The sequence below is a fragment of the Morus notabilis genome, unplaced genomic scaffold, assembly GCF_000414095.1.
Source record: "Morus notabilis unplaced genomic scaffold, ASM41409v2 Scaffold40, whole genome shotgun sequence".
Lineage (NCBI taxonomy): Eukaryota > Viridiplantae > Streptophyta > Magnoliopsida > Rosales > Moraceae > Morus > Morus notabilis.
Genome location: NW_010367845.1, coordinates 56,154 through 74,453, shown reverse-complemented (window position 1 = coordinate 74,453; position 18,300 = coordinate 56,154). Strand labels below are relative to the sequence as shown.

The following is an 18,300-nucleotide window of genomic DNA, read 5'->3' as shown; positions in this document are numbered from 1 at the left end:
GTTAAATTGTCATCAGAAGCTTTCATTTTCTTACAAGAGAAACATATCTCATGACTCGCAATTGACCTAAAGTTTTTTTTTTTTTTTTTTTTTTTATTACTCCAAATTGTCCTAAATTTTTTTTTTTTTTTTTTTTTTTTTTTTTTTCAACCTGCTAACTGTGTTTGTCACATGAGTTTCCACTAAATAGGGAAGAAAAATGGGAAGGACCCTTGAAGAGCCACATACAGTATGACAAGTTAGAATTGACTAGTCAATGTAAGATCGAAAAAGAGTGAGTTATGAGAGTGTCACTGATTACATCTTTTGTATATTGTTAATTGAAACGAAAACTTTTCGATCTGATCAAAGGTCAAACTGGCAAGACGACTACATTCCTTGGAACTTATTCGCCATGTCCATCAAATACTATATGGAAGTACTACCTAAATCGTTTTCAGTGTTCCTCTCATTTTTTCCACCCATCGTAAATTACACAAGCCCTAAACTAATTTAATGACGTTCTATACACTGGTGTTAAAAAATTCATCAACCATGTAAATAACAGAAACTAGACCATGCCATTTCAGGACAAATCCTTGAGGTTTCATACATAGCTAGAGAGTAAGAAGCAAAGGAAGCATATATTGAAAGTAACGATCAAACATAGTATTGCAGAAAATAATTAGGCATCGTTACTTTCGATGGTTAAATTCATTCCTTTACATAGGGAGAAGCAAAAGCTGAAAGATCTCCAGTAATCCCCAAAATGAGATCTTATCCAGATTTGTGAAATGCAGAAGAGGATTATCAGTTGATTTTCGGAATACACAACCGCACTGTACATCATCAACAAAATACTGAACATCCATTTTTAGCATCCCCCTTACCTCTTGTGATGAAACCGCACCTTCAACAAGAATTGCATTTTAACCTGAGCACGCAATGCATTTGAAATTAGTTTTCATAGCACAAGTGCATTAAGCTACCACAATTGAGGACGTCAATGATTTCTCAATTCTCACTAATGCTTTCATTTTTTATTTTGGGATTGAACCACCATTTATTTCAGTTAGTCATAACAAGGATCATCATTTGTGATTTGTGAAGATTTTTGAGAAAGGGTCGAGCTATAACAGTTTCAAGAGCTATCCTCTAGTTCTCTAGACCTGATGAAAAGTCATCCAAAAACAAAGTATGGCAGTTATGAAGCTTGATAAATTTTAATTTATTAGTTTTATCTATCTCAAAGTGTAATAAAAACTGTTGCTAGTCAATGGTCCTCACACAAGAGAAAGAGAGAGATCCCTAACAAAGCAATGGGCAGTGTAGCAAGAAAAAAAAAATGACAATCCCATATAGCTGTAGCAAAGAATAATTAAGCAAGCAAACAAGAGTACAATTTGGGACTTACTTGAGCGGTATTATACACAATGTACTCGTTGTACATCAGCTCAGAGGCCCTGACATTCGATCCCACTGGTTTTCCAGCAGGAACAACAACATCATCCCTCCACTTAACATATTCAGACTTCTGAGGCACCTTCTTGCCAAGCCCTTTTGTGGAATGCTTTCCTTCAGGAGGTTTATCCATGTACTGAATGATAGTAGGACTCAATAAGTAAAAAGGCTGACATAAAGAAAGAAACTAGAAGTTTGGTGCATTACTATGAGCTGAAATTTCCCCTCATAAACCCGATCAAAGAAAAAATGATATCCTTTTTCTTTTTTCTTTTTTCTTTTTTCTTTTTATGGGAAGCATCAAAGAAAACAATACTGGACGTAACAGAAGCATGCCCACATATGTTATTTAGGTATACCCGTGTCAGGTTACAAGTATCTAAACATGAGCTTCAGCAAATGTATGCATGCAATAAAAATCTCAAATTGTATATAAAAAGGAAAAAGAAAAATGTGTCATCATAAACTCACAAAAATGCACATGCACAAACTAAAATAATAAAGTTCGAGTTCACCTTAGCCTTTGTGAGCTCATAGACCTCTCCTAAGGCCACTTCACTCAGAAGTATGAGACCAACAGAATTTTTCGTATCAGTATAGCAATATTGAGCACTCTTACTGACAAGATCAGCAAAATAAATCCCCTTGCCAAACTGTAAAAATAAAAAAGGAAATAGAGTAAGCACCACAGAAAAAGCAGATAGTGCATGTTAAACTCAACACTTGCACAAAGAGGATAAAAGAGGACAAGCGAGAACAGATAAGAAACAGAACCATGTAACCAGTAGCTGGAGCTTCAGGAGGAGCTATTCTCAGTCCCTGACTAAGGATGCCCACAAAGTTTGTCAACCGAGAACCTGGCAAGAAAAGAATTATTGGTCATTTCAACTAGCATCAATCTCAAACTTCTAACTTCCTTTTACGTGAAATTTTTGCAAGCAAATTACCATGCCAAAGGAGCATTTTATTGCCAAGCTTTTGTCTGTGGGGATGGAACTTATCATACTCCCCTTGCCTTTCAAGTGAAAAGACTTCTTCAAGCTCAAGACTCCAATCCTGTAGTTACATGGTTCCAAAAACATATACAGAAAATTAGAACTAAAAAAAAATCATGAGATCCAAATTCTCGATCCAAATTCTCGGACTTGACAGGATTCCAAGGAAAACCCACCGTATGAGTAGGAGCATGAGTAGTGAGCAGATATTTCTCAATTAACTGGTAATCATCGCTGTCATGGGGAAGTGGAACAATATCACATCCGAGCTTCATGTACTTATCATCAAGAGAGTCATCATTATCAACATCAAAACCAACTAATCTTGAAGCAATCTCAATGTCCTGGAGAGCTTCTAACATTTTCACCTGCCAGGGAAGCAAAGAAAGAACTCCATCACCCTTTCTTTGAAAGCAACTTTAAGCAGGGAGATGCTAGATCTGAATGGATAAGTTAAGTCTTGATGGCTGTTTAAGTCCATCCAAATCCAAATTTCCCATCTTCCACATGCAAATCATGACTCAAAAACAGTTCATCTCTTGACTTACTGTTTCAGTAATGTGCAAAAAAATATATTGTATTGCCTCCCAGAGTTTTATTTATTTATTTATTTTAATAGCAAGTGGAATGAAAATTGTAGAGTAAAGGAAAAAGAAACCTATAAATAGTACTGCGTACCTTTGATTTAAAATCATCCTCATCCCTAATGACATGTGGATGTATGGAAGGGATGACAGTGAAAAACCGATTGCTAGCATCAACAATCAAGCTTTCTTTAATGGAAGGGTCGCGAGTATTGCTATTTAATAGATTCTGTATTTCAGTCAGTGCCTCAAATCCTGATTAAAGAAAAAGAAGAAAGAAAAATCTAAATGATTTATCACCTTTTGCTTTGCTAATAGGATCTATCATTCATGCATTTGAAACATTAGAGCATGGAAAATATATATATATATATGATAAATAGTTGTTTTGATGCGTTACCTTTTTGGATATTATTTCTGCTCAGTTTTCCGAGTGGCATTTCCGACATGTTGATCTCAAATTCCATCATAGCAGCTCTGCAAAACTTATCCCTCAGTTGCTTATACATATAAATTTAAATATATATATATATATATATTGTAGAACCTGTATGTCTCCACATTGAATAGCATCTTCATCAGCTCTGCTAAAGGAGGAGCAAGTTTGCTTTCCTCCTTTGTCTGATTTTTCTTTGATACTTGTTTGTTAACACCATAATCCTAAAAACCCAAATATTCAAAAGGATAATGTATATTTCAAGAAATGACCACCAATATGCAAAAGAAAATCTTTGGTTAAACAAAAGGGAAAAGAAAAAGTTGTAGTCCATACGATATCCAAGGGGAAAAATCTGCCCGGCTGCTTCTGGAAATTATGCTTTTGTTCCCACGCTTCCCATGGATTTCCAGTCTTCTCAAGGAATAGGCGTTTAAATTCAGAGATTGCATCTGATTTTGACATCTCTTCTATTTTGTCTCCTCCAATTTTTTCATTCCCCACCCGACCCCATTTACGGAATACGTAGCAATCAGAACTCTTATCATCTTGGATTATTTGGAGGATGTAGTAACTTTATGTGGAAAACACAACACAGTTAAAATTGGTGAAAGCTAATAACGTAAATGAAAGTTAAAGGGAACTAAGGTAGGAAATGAATATGCCATCCTAAGGAGAGGTTGAAAGTAAGGAGAAAAAAGGATGGCACATATAAAAATGTACCTGTTGATTCCGGTTGATAAGTCAGACATGTTCAATGTCGTATTATAGATGCTTTTCCCATCCTCAAGTATGTGACCAGAATCTTGCATACCAGAGCATTCATTCACAGCACTTCGTCCTTTCACTCTGACAGTTACCATGCTAGAGGACTCACCAATGGCTTCCACCTTGTAAAGATCAAATGGAAGCTTCTTTTGTCTTTTAAAGCAATCAACCAGATAATCCTCCCTAACGATTGGTATTTTCATCCTCCTTTTGATATTAAAAAAAAAGGCGTTAAGTCAAATGAAACAAAAACGCCAAACACAAGTCATATACAAGTCTAGCAAGCAAGTTAAGCATCTTCACCTTGCCTTCCTAATCTCGGCAGATTGGTCATCCGATCCACTCACAACTAAACAGTTTGTATCTGCAGTTTGGTTTGTTAAGTGAAGCAACTAATATTATACATACAAGGAAACCATACTGTAGCCATGCCTCTGATGTAGCCAATTGATTTAGGATCAAAATACAGACAAACAAGCACATACCTTTCTTGAGCTTGGCGTGAACATCTCCACCTGCGGCCTTGACTTTCCTCTTCCATTCCTCCTGCAAAACCATCCGCAGCAGAAAAAATGCATATCAAAGATTATGAAATTGCAAATGAAAATATCATCTCTGCACATTATACGAAGTACACATAAACATACGATAATTAAGGAAGATCATACCATGTTTTCTTCAGCTAATCCTGAAAAAGCAACTTTCAAATCTGCCAAGCGTCCACCATTGGATGATTGAGATTGACCATTAATAGCTTGGCTTCCACAATAACTGGTAGGCGACAGTGGAGGCAGTATCCGTGCAGGTTTTCCAACGTCTTGCGATTTAAGCCACTGCAAGCAATGGGTAATCTTTAGTCATTGTTTGCTAGCCTACATGTGCATGAGACTCGGTAAGTACCTTGCTAAGATATTGATTATTTGTATCTTCTGGGACTTTCCACTTTGCTTTAAGACGTTCTGGCTCACGAGTGGAGAAACTACACTTGCTCCAAGCTGACAGGTAACCGTGGCACCGGTACATGCTAGCAGAATAACAAAGACAACCAGAACAAAGTGGGCAGCTAGAAAGTGCTCCAAACATCATGCCATCAGCGCTAAGCAAAAAAGTCATAAAACAGAGTTACAGCAACTTTGAAAAAGAAAAAGGTATCAACAAAATGCTAATTGGTGAAAAAAGACTATCAATTGAAATGGAAGTAAAACGTGAAAACAACAATAAATACCTTACAACATCATAAAATTAAAAAATCATCATAAATTACCAGCGATCGCGCAAATCAAGCTCGGACCCCGTTGAATCTTGACCATTGGCCTCAAGCATTTCACGCAACTCAGCTGTTGTGACATGCTTTTTGAGCTCGTCTTTCAATTCCCACAGTTTTTTAGTCTGGGCCTCTAGTTTGGTCTCTAAATCAGATGCTTTTGAGTTCTTCTCATCCACATGATTATTATTCCCCACCGGTTGGCTCCTGCTTGTTGACACATCACCAACAGCTTTTGCAACTTTAGACTTCTGATCCGCACCAACATCCTTTCTCCGTTTTGCACCAGCTTTGGTAGATGACTGCTTCAGTTCTTCATCTTCCTCTGCATTGATTTGTTTTCCTAAAAGAACAACAAAGGTGAGAGAAATACGACTGACTTTCCCCACCTCTAGAGGTCAAGAACAAACTCCCACACAAACAAAAGGAATTTCATACCACTTTTCGCACTAGAAGGAACCTCCTTGACCAGGGACTGCAGAGCCGCCTGATCAGAAGCCGGGAGGGTCTCCCATCCTAACAATTTCTCCACTCGAGTAGATGGAGAGGATTCCATGTAACAATTGGCATGGTGCCAAGCCAAGCCCCTAGCTCCTTGACCCTCGGGCTTGGTGGATATACGAACCTACCAAGTTACCAATAGAACTATATAAGCAATCAATACAGGAAGAGTGTACAATCCGCATCATCGAGCAATGCTATTCATCATCTGCAGTGGCAATGATCACAGCGGGCACAAGTGTGTGGATCTCATAGGGACCCGCATTCTATTAACGCATTGATCATCGAAACTATTGCTGAAATCACTTTTCTTATTAGGTAGTAGCTAGAATATGGTGACAATTGATACAATGGGAAGACAAAACTGTACATTTCTTCATAAGCAGCGGGCTAATTAGATATTTCGTCTCAGTTTTCTGATATAAATGTTGAGTAAAACTAGTGCATATAATAATGTTGGGTTATCATAAAAAATTCAAGATAGTCCAAATACAAGGAAATATTATTTCTTTTATATATACATTTAGAGGGAAGAACCACAAGTTTGAGAAACCAACCTCTCCTTTAGAGATTTTTTTACTGCAGGTTCTGCAAGTGGCACGAGAAGTTTGAGAAACTTCAATATTACATTCCACATTCTTGACGGCTTCTGGTTTTGAGGGTTGAGCAGCACCACTGTTCTCCACGTATGCTCTGATCTTCTGCTGGTCTTCCCACCGAAGTTGCTCTATGCCCTCAACATCATCAATACTGTATTAAAAAAAAAAAAAAAAAAAAAAAACCCCAAGAAATTGGAAGTCTATTCCTTGCTTGATTGTAGCAAAACTCCTTTAAAAAAAGAAAAAGGCCTAAAACATACGATTTAATCTGCTTTGCCTTCTTCAGTATGCAAGTTGCATGGTTCCACATCTGTTTCAGATGAAAAAAAAAAAAGAAACAAAAAGGTCAAAAAAATTATTTTGTTTCTCCGATTATCGGATTGTGAAAGAGATATAAGCAGATGAGAAACATATTTCACTAAAAATGAAAATTTGAACGTAAAAGATAGAATATTTGAACGGAAATAAAGAGGAGGGTTTTGAGTATAGGAAAGAGGGAAAATGGAGAGAGAGAGAGAGAGAGAAATGAAGTGTACGGACGGGCATGAGGCCGTCGAACTGGGTGGCCTGAACCATCTTGCCGAGGCGGAGAACCTCCTTGCCAATGTTGCTCTTGCAGCTCTTGCACGACGACCGGGCCGACTTCGCATACTCCACTTTCCATGGCTTTTGGTTCTCAATCTTCGCCATTTTTTCACTTCTATAACCTTTCTCTCTCTTCTCTCTCTCTGTGCGAAGCTACCTCAAACAATATATACACAGAAATTGGGGAAAGGCAAAGACCAAAAGGGGAATCTTGGTGAATCTCTGCGTTTAGCTTCTCCTATAAGCTTTCTTTTTTTTTTTTTTTTTTTCGGACTGACTGTTTGTAATTAAAAATAAATAAATAAATAAATAAAGTCTCGTTCATTTTATCTATTCAAGTTTAAAATTTAAATTTTATTATATTATAAAGCTTTAATAAATAATCACATTTAATTTTTTTACTATAATAAAAAACTCTCATATAAAATTACATATTAATTTAAATTAAAAATTTAAATTAATAAACTAAACGACCTAAATAACTGTCTGCGAGTGTCTGTTGACGATTGCTTTGCTGTCTTGTGGCCGGTTTGGAAATTGGGGTTCAAGTGGGTTTGAACTTTGCACTAGTTTGGTGAAAGAGAAATACATGACTCATAAAACCCTATCCCTTAATTAGTTTTAGGTTTAATCTAAAAAGTTTTAGTTTTAATCTAAAAAGTATAAATATATGGACCTATTTTAAGGAATAAAAATAAAAACGGTTTCATTTTAAGAGTATTTTTTTAAATTGTTCTTGGACTAATTTTAAAGAATAAAAATAAAACCGGCTTCATTTCAAGGGTATTTTTAAAGATTATCCTTGAGAAAAAGAGACAAAAACATTAGAGGGCATGAATATGAATTTTTATTATTGATTAATATCATTTTAGTTAAGGGTCCGTTTAGTTCACTCGTTCAAAGCATTGATTTGATTTATCGGCGAAAATTTTGTGAGAGAAAAATTTTTTAAATTTAAATTTTTTTATAGATAAAAAACATTGTACATACTCAAAATCATGGCTTGAATATATGTATGAAACGGGCGGTAAATAACTATATTAATTAAAAGAGTATTAATCTAGGGTAAATGATAAAATCCAGACTCATGCACTATATCGCTAAGTTTAGTAATTTTCTCATTTAATTTTAAATTCATGTTTGTTTGCTAAAATTTTGAGTCTGAACTAAGGTTGAGAACCCAAAATTCAAGATTTTAGAGAAAACCCTTCTTAAGTTCTCGTGGGTTTGAACCTATTTCTTACAATGTTTTTGGTTTAAAACTTTGGTTCTATTTCATGTATTCACAATTCTAAAACTAACAAAACATCAATCAATCCGAACTATTTATTTTATGAGTTGATGTTTTATTCCTTATTTCAACATTACACTACCAAATGCAAGTTTCAAAATAAAAACCTCACCTATAAATTTAAATTAAAAGATTTAAAACCACACAATTTAAACTCAGAGGTTATAGTTTCTCTTTAATAGCGGGTTCATGCCTTTCGAAGACCTGATCCGATTATGCTTATAAAGGACTTGCATGATAAGGCGTTGCACGGTTTGACCAAAAGCTGCCAGACCGGACAAATCTACAGTTTTTAAACCGCCATTTTAGTTCCACATCATTAATATCATTTGCTGTTAGTTTAAAATCAGACAAAACTATTTTAGAAATGGTCCAATCCGGTTTGAAAATTTTATAAACGGTCTCAAACTAGACTGGGCTATTTCATATATGCACATTAAAAAATATGAAATATTAAGTTTATTTTTTATTTTTAAGCTTTTTTTAATCCTTATAAAATGTTATTTTTAATGTATTACACTTAGTATACGATTTTGTTATTGTATGTAACTTTTATTTAAACTTTAAGAAATATGAAATATAGTAACCAAAAAATAAAGTAAAAAAATAAAAATTAAAGAAACAACGCAAACTGTGGTTAAATTAAATCAAATTGTTTTGAAGCGGTTTGATCCGGTCCGGTTCAATCCCATTTTCCCTAAATAGTTTCGTCCGATTTGAATTCTTTCTTAAATCGTTAAAATGATCTGGTTTAAAAAACCTTACTGTTTGGGACCAGATCGAACGACACAACTCTATCGTTTAAGCTTTGAGCTTCTTCGTTTATGCCTTTTAAGTCTTTCTAAAATAAAGTGTGATTATTTTCACAAATGACCCCTCAATTACACTTTATCTTAATTTGGTAATTGATTTCTATTTTTTATTTCAAAACCCCAAAAGCCATCATTCTATTAGATACTCGTTAAAAGATTAAACGGAAAACACCCATGTGTCAATCGCATGGTTTTAATTATGGGGAAATTGATCAAACAAACACGGAATATGATAGACACATTTTATTTTGAAGAAGAAGAAGACAAGTCCTCTCAAATGCAAAAGAGGAAATGCCCCATTCGGATGTTATGCATGCATGTATTGAAACATGCAAGCGTGATGAGAGAGAGGGTGGTTGAATTTTATCGACGTCAAAGTTTTATCATGCCTACAAAATGACCGTATGCTTCTTTGCATCGTTGATATTGCACTACCCAGTCGATTAGCTATAGTTTTTCAATGTTGCCAGGTTAAATTGGACAACTCATTAATTAACTTTTAAATTGAAAGGAAATTGCCAATAAACACGATCCTTAGTTTTTATAAAATTAACCGTCCGTTTAATTCGCTAATTCGAGTTTTAAATTAGAATTGAGATATGATTTTATGTGAGAGCTTTTTACTGTAATAAAAACATTAGAAGTAACTGTTTTTAAGAACTTTTCACTGTAGTAAAATTTAAATTATAAACTCGAATCGATGAAATAAATAAGACCTTATTAAAAAGGCAAATTGGTATGCAGACAGGTAAAACATTGGCTTGTTTTTATAAAATCCGAAGCCAACGTCTCAAAGCAGGACACCTTGGCTTGTTCAAGAAACTAACGAAGCTTAGAGAACAAGCTCAAGTGAGTTGACAAACCTACAAAGCTCTTTATTATTAAAAGGGAAAAAAAAAGAAAAAGAAAAAGAAAGCTGAGTAGGATTGTGCTATTACTTTATTCTTTTTTTTTTTTTCTTTTTTTGGGCTCGAGAAAAGTTTTTTCGTTTAAGACTCCTAGTAAAAAATTCTTAAACCCGACACTGAAATTTGTACGCCAACATTCTAAGCTGTGTTCATTCGCATCACTGATTATTGTGCAAACAATTCAAGAACATGTGTAACAAAATCGTACAAAAGAAGATAAAAGCAGTCTAATGAAAATGCAAAAATACATGAATAACAAAAATGGAGAATATAATATCTAGACGAAGCAAGAATCAAGCCAAATTGACAAATGGGTTGCTAGAAGTGACCAAAAAATTACGTGTATGTGCTAATAGACATTTATGTTAGACAATAACAACTATTTTGTAAAAACAGCTTGCAGTCAGTTTGTAAACCAAAATTTTCTGTCTAAAAATAAAAAAGTAAACCACTACCGGGCCGAGCTCACTTGCTGCCTGGCTCTTCGAGCGCAATCTGCAAAATTTCGAACAAGATCAGCGCATTTCAGGGGATCCTTGAGATGCTCCTTGTAGCAAGCCAGGCAAGCCTCGTTCTCAGCAACACAGGGCAAAGGCTTCTGGTAGGGAAGCTTGAACTCCTTATCACGAAGCTCCTTTGCTCTTTGTGTTAGCTCCTCGACCATGTTCTCTTCCTGCTTCTGCAACTTCTCCACAGCCCTCTCACTCTCTTGAAGGACCGCTTGGGTTGCTTCTAATTCTGCATTGTCTGACTGAGCCGGAGGAGTTACCGGCAACAACACCGGAGGCGGAAGCGGCCATCCTGTAGCAGCCGGCCCCTTGTGTTTTGCAAGATCATCAGAAACCTGCTTTTGATTCGTTTTAGCTTGGGGTAGTTGTGGTTGAGGCTCCTGCGGTAGCTTAGTTCTCGTTCTTTTAGTCTTCTTCTTCGACTCCTCAGCCTCACCGGCAAGGCTATTAACCAGGTTGCTGCTGATCTGGATACTAAAATCACCCATGACTGGACGTACTCCTCGATAAAAATACCCAGAGACGCCAATAGAGGGTAGAAATTGTGGTTTAGAACTAAAGTTCCTTCAAACTATAGTAACCAAAAACGAAATTATCTCAAGATATTAATGTTCTTTTGCAAGAAACTTCATTTGTCCCCTAACTATTATCTTTTTTTTTCACTCCATAATTTAACATCCACAGTTGAGAAATAAATAGTCCATCCAAAAGCTCCATGGCAACAACAATTTTTTTAACATCCACATAAAGAAGAGTTAGAGAACTGGTGGTTTAGAGCACAAAGTCCCAAGCTTCCTATTCAAACAGCTAATCATCCTTTCGCCGAAAGAAACTTCATTTATCCCCTCTGACTATTCGCCTCTTTTTTCTCCTCTTAACTCTAATGCTTCAGCTGGTAGCATAAGAGCACAAGAAAAAATAACATCAACCTCCATAGTCAAAGATCCTTTTGCGAGGCTATGATTTCAAAAGACAAATTACAATGTACCAATAGTTTTCTACTTCGTTAAATCCATGTTTTTTTTTGGTTCAATTGAACTTTTTTTTTTTGTTATAGTGCTTTCTCACGCAAAAAAATTTGAAGAGAAATAAAAATCTATGAACTAAGCGGGTAGTGTATTTGTTAATTCTGGTGTCTTTACATGCCACTTGGCTGCGGTATAACTTCAAAATCTGATATTTTACTTTTATGCTAAGAATTAATAAGCAATGATTTTTTTTTTTTTTTCAAGAGAATAAATAGGAAGATTTAGGTTCACAATCTCAAAGCAAGAAGCAAGGCAATTCCTAACTCCATAACCAGTAAACTAGATCGCTTAGCAAGTTTCAGAAATCCCAAAGTCAAACCTACAATTAAACATTTATAATCAACAACAATACGAATCGAAAACAAAGCCGCGAATTTCCCTTAAAAAAGGGGGGGAAAAAAGCGAAAAAATTCCCAAATGCGAAAAGCACTAATCTGGTTGCGGAGAAGAACGAACAACATCGTAGATAGGGAATACACGTTTACCTGAAATGGAGAATTGTTGCAGAAGAGAGGAGAGAAAAGAATATCGAAGAGCAGAGACGGAGAAGGAGAAGAATCAAGAATGTGAGTTTGGGTATTTGGTAACTGTACAAACGACAAAAAATCTAAAAACGACGATATTAACCACCTTCACAAAAAGCACATAACCTAAAAACGATACTAATATTAAAAAACGACGAATACTTGATGAAAATTACATAAACATTTTTTTGAAAATAACTTACATAAACATTGTTTCGGCCTCATTGACAGTCCATTACTTAACTGTTTTCTCTATATACGATTCACTGTTTTCATTTTGATTTTGGTTGCATGCATTTTACATGTTTTGATTACATATTACATTACATTTCGTTTGTTTAGAGTAAATGAACTACATATTTATGATTTTATATATTGATCAATTGCTTCATCGGTTACATTTAGAAAAAGGACTTTTCTTTTTGGTTTTTTAAATTGTTGATTGTTTACTGCTTTATGTTATTAAATGAAAATAACGTTGTTTGCGTTTTTGGGAATTTTTTATTGTACTATTTTTGGTTATTGTGTTATTTTGAATATATTGTTATTAAGCTAAAACTTTGATTCAATATTGATCTTTTTGACTCCTATATACTTACTAAGTTACATAATCTTATTGAATGTTGGTATATTTGACTACTTTGTACCCAACGAAGTTACTATACTTGTTGTCGATTAGGTATTTGTTGTTAGATCGTAATTTAAAACACGACGGATTCTTTAAAAAATGGAGTGGAAACATCCAAAAAGAAGACATCATATAATGAAAACGACAGCAGAGTGAGAAACGACAACCAATTAGAAGAGTAGAAGACATTACAACTGGAAAAAAAAAAGAAGAGAAATATTCCTTGCGCCTATATATCCTTCGTTATCCAATGGCTACACTCTTCTTGCCTGGGGACGCTCCGAATTTAATTTTATTGCTTAATCAAAAACCACAAAAAAATCCATAAATTCAGAAAGGACATTTTGGCATCGTTTACTTTGCAGATTCGAGTTTTCAATTTGAATTGAGATGTGATATTTTTTTTAGAGCTTTTCACTGTAGCATAAAAAATTAGATGTGACATTTTTTAAGAGTTTTTTACTGTAAAAACATAAAATTAAAAACTCGAATCGGTGAAATAAACAAGACCTTTATAAATGACAACGAAGTGAGAAACTACAACCAATTGAAAAGCGGTAAAACTTAAAAAAGGACTACAATATTTCTTTGCACACTTGTCCTTCTTGATTATATTTACGCTCTACTAGTTTCCACGGGGGGCTCATTAAGAAACGACATCAGCATTTGAAAAATGACCACAACTAGAAAAACGACAGACTCTTTGAGGGCTGAGACACGATCATCTGAAGAAAACGACATCATACTATAAAAACCACGACCCAGTGAAAGCGTTGAAATGAATTTAATAGACAACAACATTCTAGGCCATGCAAGATCCATGTGAATTAACAGCTGTGATTCACCCGCGAACGCAGCATTGTCCTATTAATTTTCTTGCCCATAAAGAAACGACAACAGCGTGTTGATGAAAAAAAATCACAATAATAAGTACCACAACATATAAAACGACATACTAATTAAAAACAAGGTCATACTAGAAAACGATAATAACTCTAGAAACGACGGCATAATCTAAAATCTAAGACTTTAAAAAATGACGACAAAAAATCAGTGTTTAATTGAATAACGTTTTTTTTTGAGGATTTTTTTTTAAGGAATTTTTTGTTTTGTTTTGAGGATTTTAATTTAATAAATTCTTTTGCACATATTATAAAAACGAACTCTAGAAACGACAACAACAGATAAAATTATAAAAAAGAAAAAGACGACAAAATCATATCATTATCACAATCCTTGATCTAGCGTCGACTATATCAGCGGGACCCACGTACGTATTTAACTTCTTTGCTCTTTTACCCTCGACCAAGATTTATCTATCTTGCTCCCTCGGACGCTCACTATATAAATCAGAGCGCGTCATCTTCGTTTTTACCCATTTCCTTCCTTTTTGGTTTTTGTCTCTCTTCAGGGAAAGAAAGATCTTCAGCTTCCCTCCAAACGGTACGTGTCTTCACTCCGATTTTCCTTTCACATTTACGCCTTCAATTTCTTCCAGATCTGATTGCGTCCGATTTTCCATGACTTTCTCTTGCTCATTTCCAGTTCATTTTCGGCACTTCTTTCATTACCCTCTCTGATTGATTTCCTTTTTGTTTTTAATCATTTGATTTGTGGATTTTGTGATCTTTCCCTTTTTTTTTTTTTTTTTTTTTTTTTTTGCAAAAAATCGCACCGGAAGATTGTCAAGCTTAGGGCTACGGGTTTCGCAATCTGTTAATTCCCTCGAGCTATGAATTCTAGAAGGTTTGTTCGATTTTAGTCCTAATATTTAGTTTAATTTTAGGTGATTAGCCTATTTTTCTGATTACCTGATTCGGACATATCAAAATAACCGATTCAGATCTCTGAGTAGAATTTTTGCTTGCCCTGGACATGTATTTGGTGATGCCTTTTTAGTATTGTGCTATCGTTTGGTCTGTATTTGATTAGAGTTATTTGGGTTAGCATGAACGATAGTTCTGGAGTGGGTGTCCAACTTTGAACTTCCTTTTGGAGAGAAAAGAGAAAAAAGTTACTAAAGGGTCTAACTTTGTGCTCTAGTTGGCTACCAACTATTGATTAACTCGATCCGCATTTGATTATAAAGACTTTGCTAGTTTTGATTTGTATTTTGATAAAAATGATTTTGATTACTATATTAAAAGTAGAAGGGTTACGTCTAATTACTTCCTGATTTGTCCTTTTTTTTTTAAATGAGTTTAGACTTTTAGTAAGTTGTCACGATGGCTTCCACATAAACAGTTATAGGATACTGAATATAAATTGGAAATGGAACGTGCTTTGATGTGTTAAGTGTGAGATCAAGGATTATCGGATAATATCTGTACTAATGTAATCATTCTATAGGAAGTATGTTTTTTTTTGTTTTTTTCAAAAACAAATAAACGTACTACATTAGTCAAGCTAGATGGGTTGCCACTTTAATGGCTAAGCTAACTATGCTAATGGTTGCGCCGTTGCAGCCAAGTTTTGGTTTGAGGATGTGATTGTATTGAAAACTCTTATGATTCATTATATGTGATTGTTGTCCTCGGGAATCGAGGATAAGTTCACGTTAATGTGCATTTGCTATGGGATATATACCCTTATTTGGACGGGTAACTTTCATGGTGTTTAAACCCAAGAGTTGAAAATTTTAATACAAGACCATTGTAGCAATTTAATGAGATGTCTGTGTTCAGGGACCTTCGTGGTAACAGGGCTGCTCTTTTTGATGGCATTGAGGAGGGTGGAATTAGGGCATCATCATCTTACGGTTCTCATGAAATTGATGAACATGATAACGAGAGAGAAATGGAAGGATTGCAAGATAGAGTTATTCTGCTGAAGAGAGTAAGCAACTTTTTTTTTTTTTTTGACTGGTTTACAGATGCTTATTGCTTTCATTCTTTTTTATAAAACAAATAATAATTAGACAACCTTGTTTTGCTGTTATTTAGTTTATCTTTTAATTGTGTTTCCAATTTCTAAGTGGGCGATACCGATAATATTTAAGCTACTTCATTCTTGTTTCATTGCTTCCCTCACCAAAATTGCATGCTCCAATTTTTGAGTTCTTCTATTAGCATGGCATTTAAAAAAGAAATTATGATGGCGATCTGATGACATTGTAGTACTAAATTACTAATACCATCTCTAGGAATTGATGTCACATAACCTTGATTCTCAAATTTTAGCTCAAATATGCCTTTGTTTTGTTGATGGGATTCCGTGACTCAAATCCTTGAGACATCTTTGAAGATTTAAATAGGTTGTGTCTTGTTTAGAATTGTAGTAAAAGCTATGTTAAAGAACATTTAACTACCATATCTTCTCAGGCTGTTCTAATGTTTCTATTTATAGGTATTATATTTCCTAGAAGATTGTAATGAAAATCTTTTCAACAGTTGTCAGGTGATATACATGAGGAAGTGGATAATCATAACCGCATGCTCGACCGAATGGTATGTCTACTGCCATCATTTTTTTTTCTCCTTTTCCTTATTTCTCCCCATTGTTGCTCACATTGTCGTGGTCTGGTCCAGGGCAATGATATGGATTCATCTAGGGGAGTGCTGTCAGGAACCATGGATCGTTTTAAAATGGTAAGTAGTGGCTACTGGCCTAACAGTTCTATTACCGTCATGTTACTTCTTCCTGCAACTCTGATTCGCAAATTTGTCCTTATTTTGTTCATTCACGTCAAGAAGTGTCACGTGCTGTTTCGTGTCTATTAAAACAAAACCATAAACCATTTTCTTTTCCTTTTCTCACCTTCAGGTTTTCGAGACCAAATCAAGCCGGAGAATGTTTACGCTAGTGGCATCATTCGTGGTCCTTTTTCTTGTCATATACTATCTCACTAGGTAAACAATCCGTGATGAAATTGATACATCTACTATGCTTATGTTGAAAGCTGGAAAGAGAAACCTTTTATCTTTTCAATTTGTGATCAACGTTTATCATGTGCTTGTAAGATAGTCTGGCTTGTCTCTGTAAAGATATTGCAATGTATCAAATGGAGCTGAATACATAAAACGTGTCAAGTTTGTGCTGTCGGCCTCAAGTCATTGTTTGCTTCTCAACATTTTGCATATTATGCTCCCATTCTGTAGTTACATTGTGCGACTCAGCGTTTTGTGGTTTTTATACCTTCTTTATATATAAATGTATAAATATAAATATATATATATATATATATATTTGAGTTCTATATAGTAGCTGCAGCAAAGTTGATTAATGTTTGAAGCCTACATACCTTTACCGAGCTAATCCTTTTAAGTTCTAAGCCTGCTAAATAAATCCTGAATCTTGCTGACTTGGGGCTTTGGAACCTTTTTAGTTTTTAACGCTGTGAAAAGAGAGTAATAGACGATTCAAAGGAAGATAATTACTACCGGAAAGATGGCAAAATAACGGAACTGTTTTGGAAAAAAACTTTCGATGGATGTGAACGATTAGGAGTGGCAATTCGTGTCACGTGTCGTGTTTTGATCGTTTCTTTTTAAATTTACAGTCAACCCGAACACGACTTGGGACACGAATTTTTTTAAAAATTGCAATACAAACACGATACGATCACTTTACGAGTTAATACGATACGATCTGAAAATAACCCGTAACATGAAAGTGACCCGTGAACCCGAAATTGACACGAAAATTGTATATTTTTATTTAGTTTTTTACATATTAACAATAATTTAAAATTCATGATACACTAAATTACAATAACATCCATTAAAATTAAGCAAATAATAGTATAAGATTTTGAGTATAACTATCATGATATCACAAGTTCATAATAAAATTTAAAATATGAAATGAAAAATATATGTATTTTTTAGTTTTTTACGAGTTTCGTGTCGTATTCGGGTTAGGTGGGTCCAACCCGAAATTGACCCGTGTTTTTCGTGTCAATTTCAGGTCGACCCAATTCTGACCCGAACTTCTTTTTTCTCAACCCTAACCCATAAAATTCGTATCGTTTTCGAGTCGTGTCGTCGTGTTGTGACTCATATTGCCGGCCCTATGAACGACCATCCATTAACGTTTGGTTGGAGGATTCAAACCATGTGATTTGAACCATTTTCGCTTTACGTGAATTTTTTGTGAGAGAAAATATTGTAACGAACCATGAATCATGATTCGAATCAGGAAACGAATCCCTCTACCAAACATCCATTATACGTACATGTAGCCTTGTTCACGTTTGGTATTGGCCTTTCAGCGATATTGGTTTCTCTCCAACCGAATTGTGCTAATGTGGCAAAAATGCAAGAGTCAAGCTTTTCTGCCCCATCAATCTCGCAAAGATTATCGCCAAAAGATCGCAATTTGCAAATCTATTTGTAATTTATGCAACAGAGATGCAGTTATCTATGTGTGGGCACAAAAATTACAGAGGGCCCATTGGTTCTGACTTTCGAAATTGAGGGGGAGGGGGGGA

General features: G+C 35.0%; 3 protein-coding genes across 4 annotated transcripts; 1 reads left to right on the top strand and 2 right to left on the bottom strand.

The window, feature by feature from the left end:
• Nucleotides 1-565: 565 nt before the first annotated feature.
• On the bottom strand, nt 566-7,430 carry LOC21393094 (poly [ADP-ribose] polymerase 1). The gene is made up of 20 exons (XM_024175716.1): nt 7,128-7,430; nt 6,848-6,897; nt 6,546-6,738; nt 5,926-6,112; nt 5,488-5,830; nt 5,124-5,319; nt 4,892-5,056; nt 4,709-4,769; nt 4,527-4,587; nt 4,179-4,430; nt 3,792-4,029; nt 3,567-3,679; nt 3,420-3,496; nt 3,114-3,274; nt 2,612-2,803; nt 2,388-2,496; nt 2,215-2,297; nt 1,956-2,093; nt 1,394-1,576; nt 566-913 (listed from the first exon to the last, which is right to left on the bottom strand). Exons 1-20 carry the CDS (start codon nt 7,275-7,277, stop codon nt 866-868), a joined length of 3,000 nt encoding a protein of 999 aa, XP_024031484.1. The 5' UTR covers nt 7,278-7,430; the 3' UTR covers nt 566-865.
• A 3,072-nt stretch (nt 7,431-10,502) lies between these two features.
• Nucleotides 10,503-12,264, bottom strand: LOC21393093. The gene is made up of 2 exons (XM_010113589.2): nt 12,206-12,264; nt 10,503-11,584 (listed from the first exon to the last, which is right to left on the bottom strand). The coding sequence occupies exon 2, from the start codon at nt 11,178-11,180 to the stop codon at nt 10,635-10,637; it is 546 nt and encodes a 181-aa protein (XP_010111891.1). The 5' UTR covers nt 11,181-11,584; nt 12,206-12,264; the 3' UTR covers nt 10,503-10,634.
• A 1,944-nt stretch (nt 12,265-14,208) lies between these two features.
• On the top strand, nt 14,209-16,939 carry LOC21393092 (bet1-like SNARE 1-1). 2 transcript variants are annotated; one of them, XM_024175726.1, is made up of 6 exons: nt 14,209-14,315; nt 14,554-14,618; nt 15,557-15,707; nt 16,262-16,318; nt 16,400-16,459; nt 16,635-16,939. In XM_024175726.1, exons 2-6 carry the CDS (start codon nt 14,605-14,607, stop codon nt 16,722-16,724), a joined length of 372 nt encoding a protein of 123 aa, XP_024031494.1. In that variant the 5' UTR covers nt 14,209-14,315; nt 14,554-14,604; the 3' UTR covers nt 16,725-16,939. The 2 variants fall into 2 exon arrangements, with proteins under 2 accessions (XP_024031494.1, XP_010111890.1); XM_010113588.2 differs by lacking the exons at nt 14,209-14,315; nt 14,554-14,618 and having other exon boundaries at nt 15,304-15,707.
• The last annotated feature ends 1,361 nt before the right edge of the window (nt 16,940-18,300 follow it).

Coding starts and splice junctions, on each gene's coding strand:
- LOC21393094 (XM_024175716.1), bottom strand. CDS start 7,277: ATGGCGAAGATTGAGAACCAAAAGCCATGGAAAGTGGAGTATGCGAAG. Junction 3,497..3,566: donor TTCAATGTGGAGACATACAG/GTTCTACAATAT, acceptor TAAGTTTTGCAG/AGCTGCTATGATGGAATTTG. Junction 2,298..2,387: donor TAAAATGCTCCTTTGGCATG/GTAATTTGCTTG, acceptor TTTTCTTGCCAG/GTTCTCGGTTGACAAACTTT.
- LOC21393093 (XM_010113589.2), bottom strand. CDS start 11,180: ATGGGTGATTTTAGTATCCAGATCAGCAGCAACCTGGTTAATAGCCTT.
- LOC21393092 (XM_024175726.1), top strand. Junction 15,708..16,261: donor GAGTTATTCTGCTGAAGAGA/GTAAGCAACTTT, acceptor TCTTTTCAACAG/TTGTCAGGTGATATACATGA. Junction 16,460..16,634: donor CCATGGATCGTTTTAAAATG/GTAAGTAGTGGC, acceptor TCTCACCTTCAG/GTTTTCGAGACCAAATCAAG.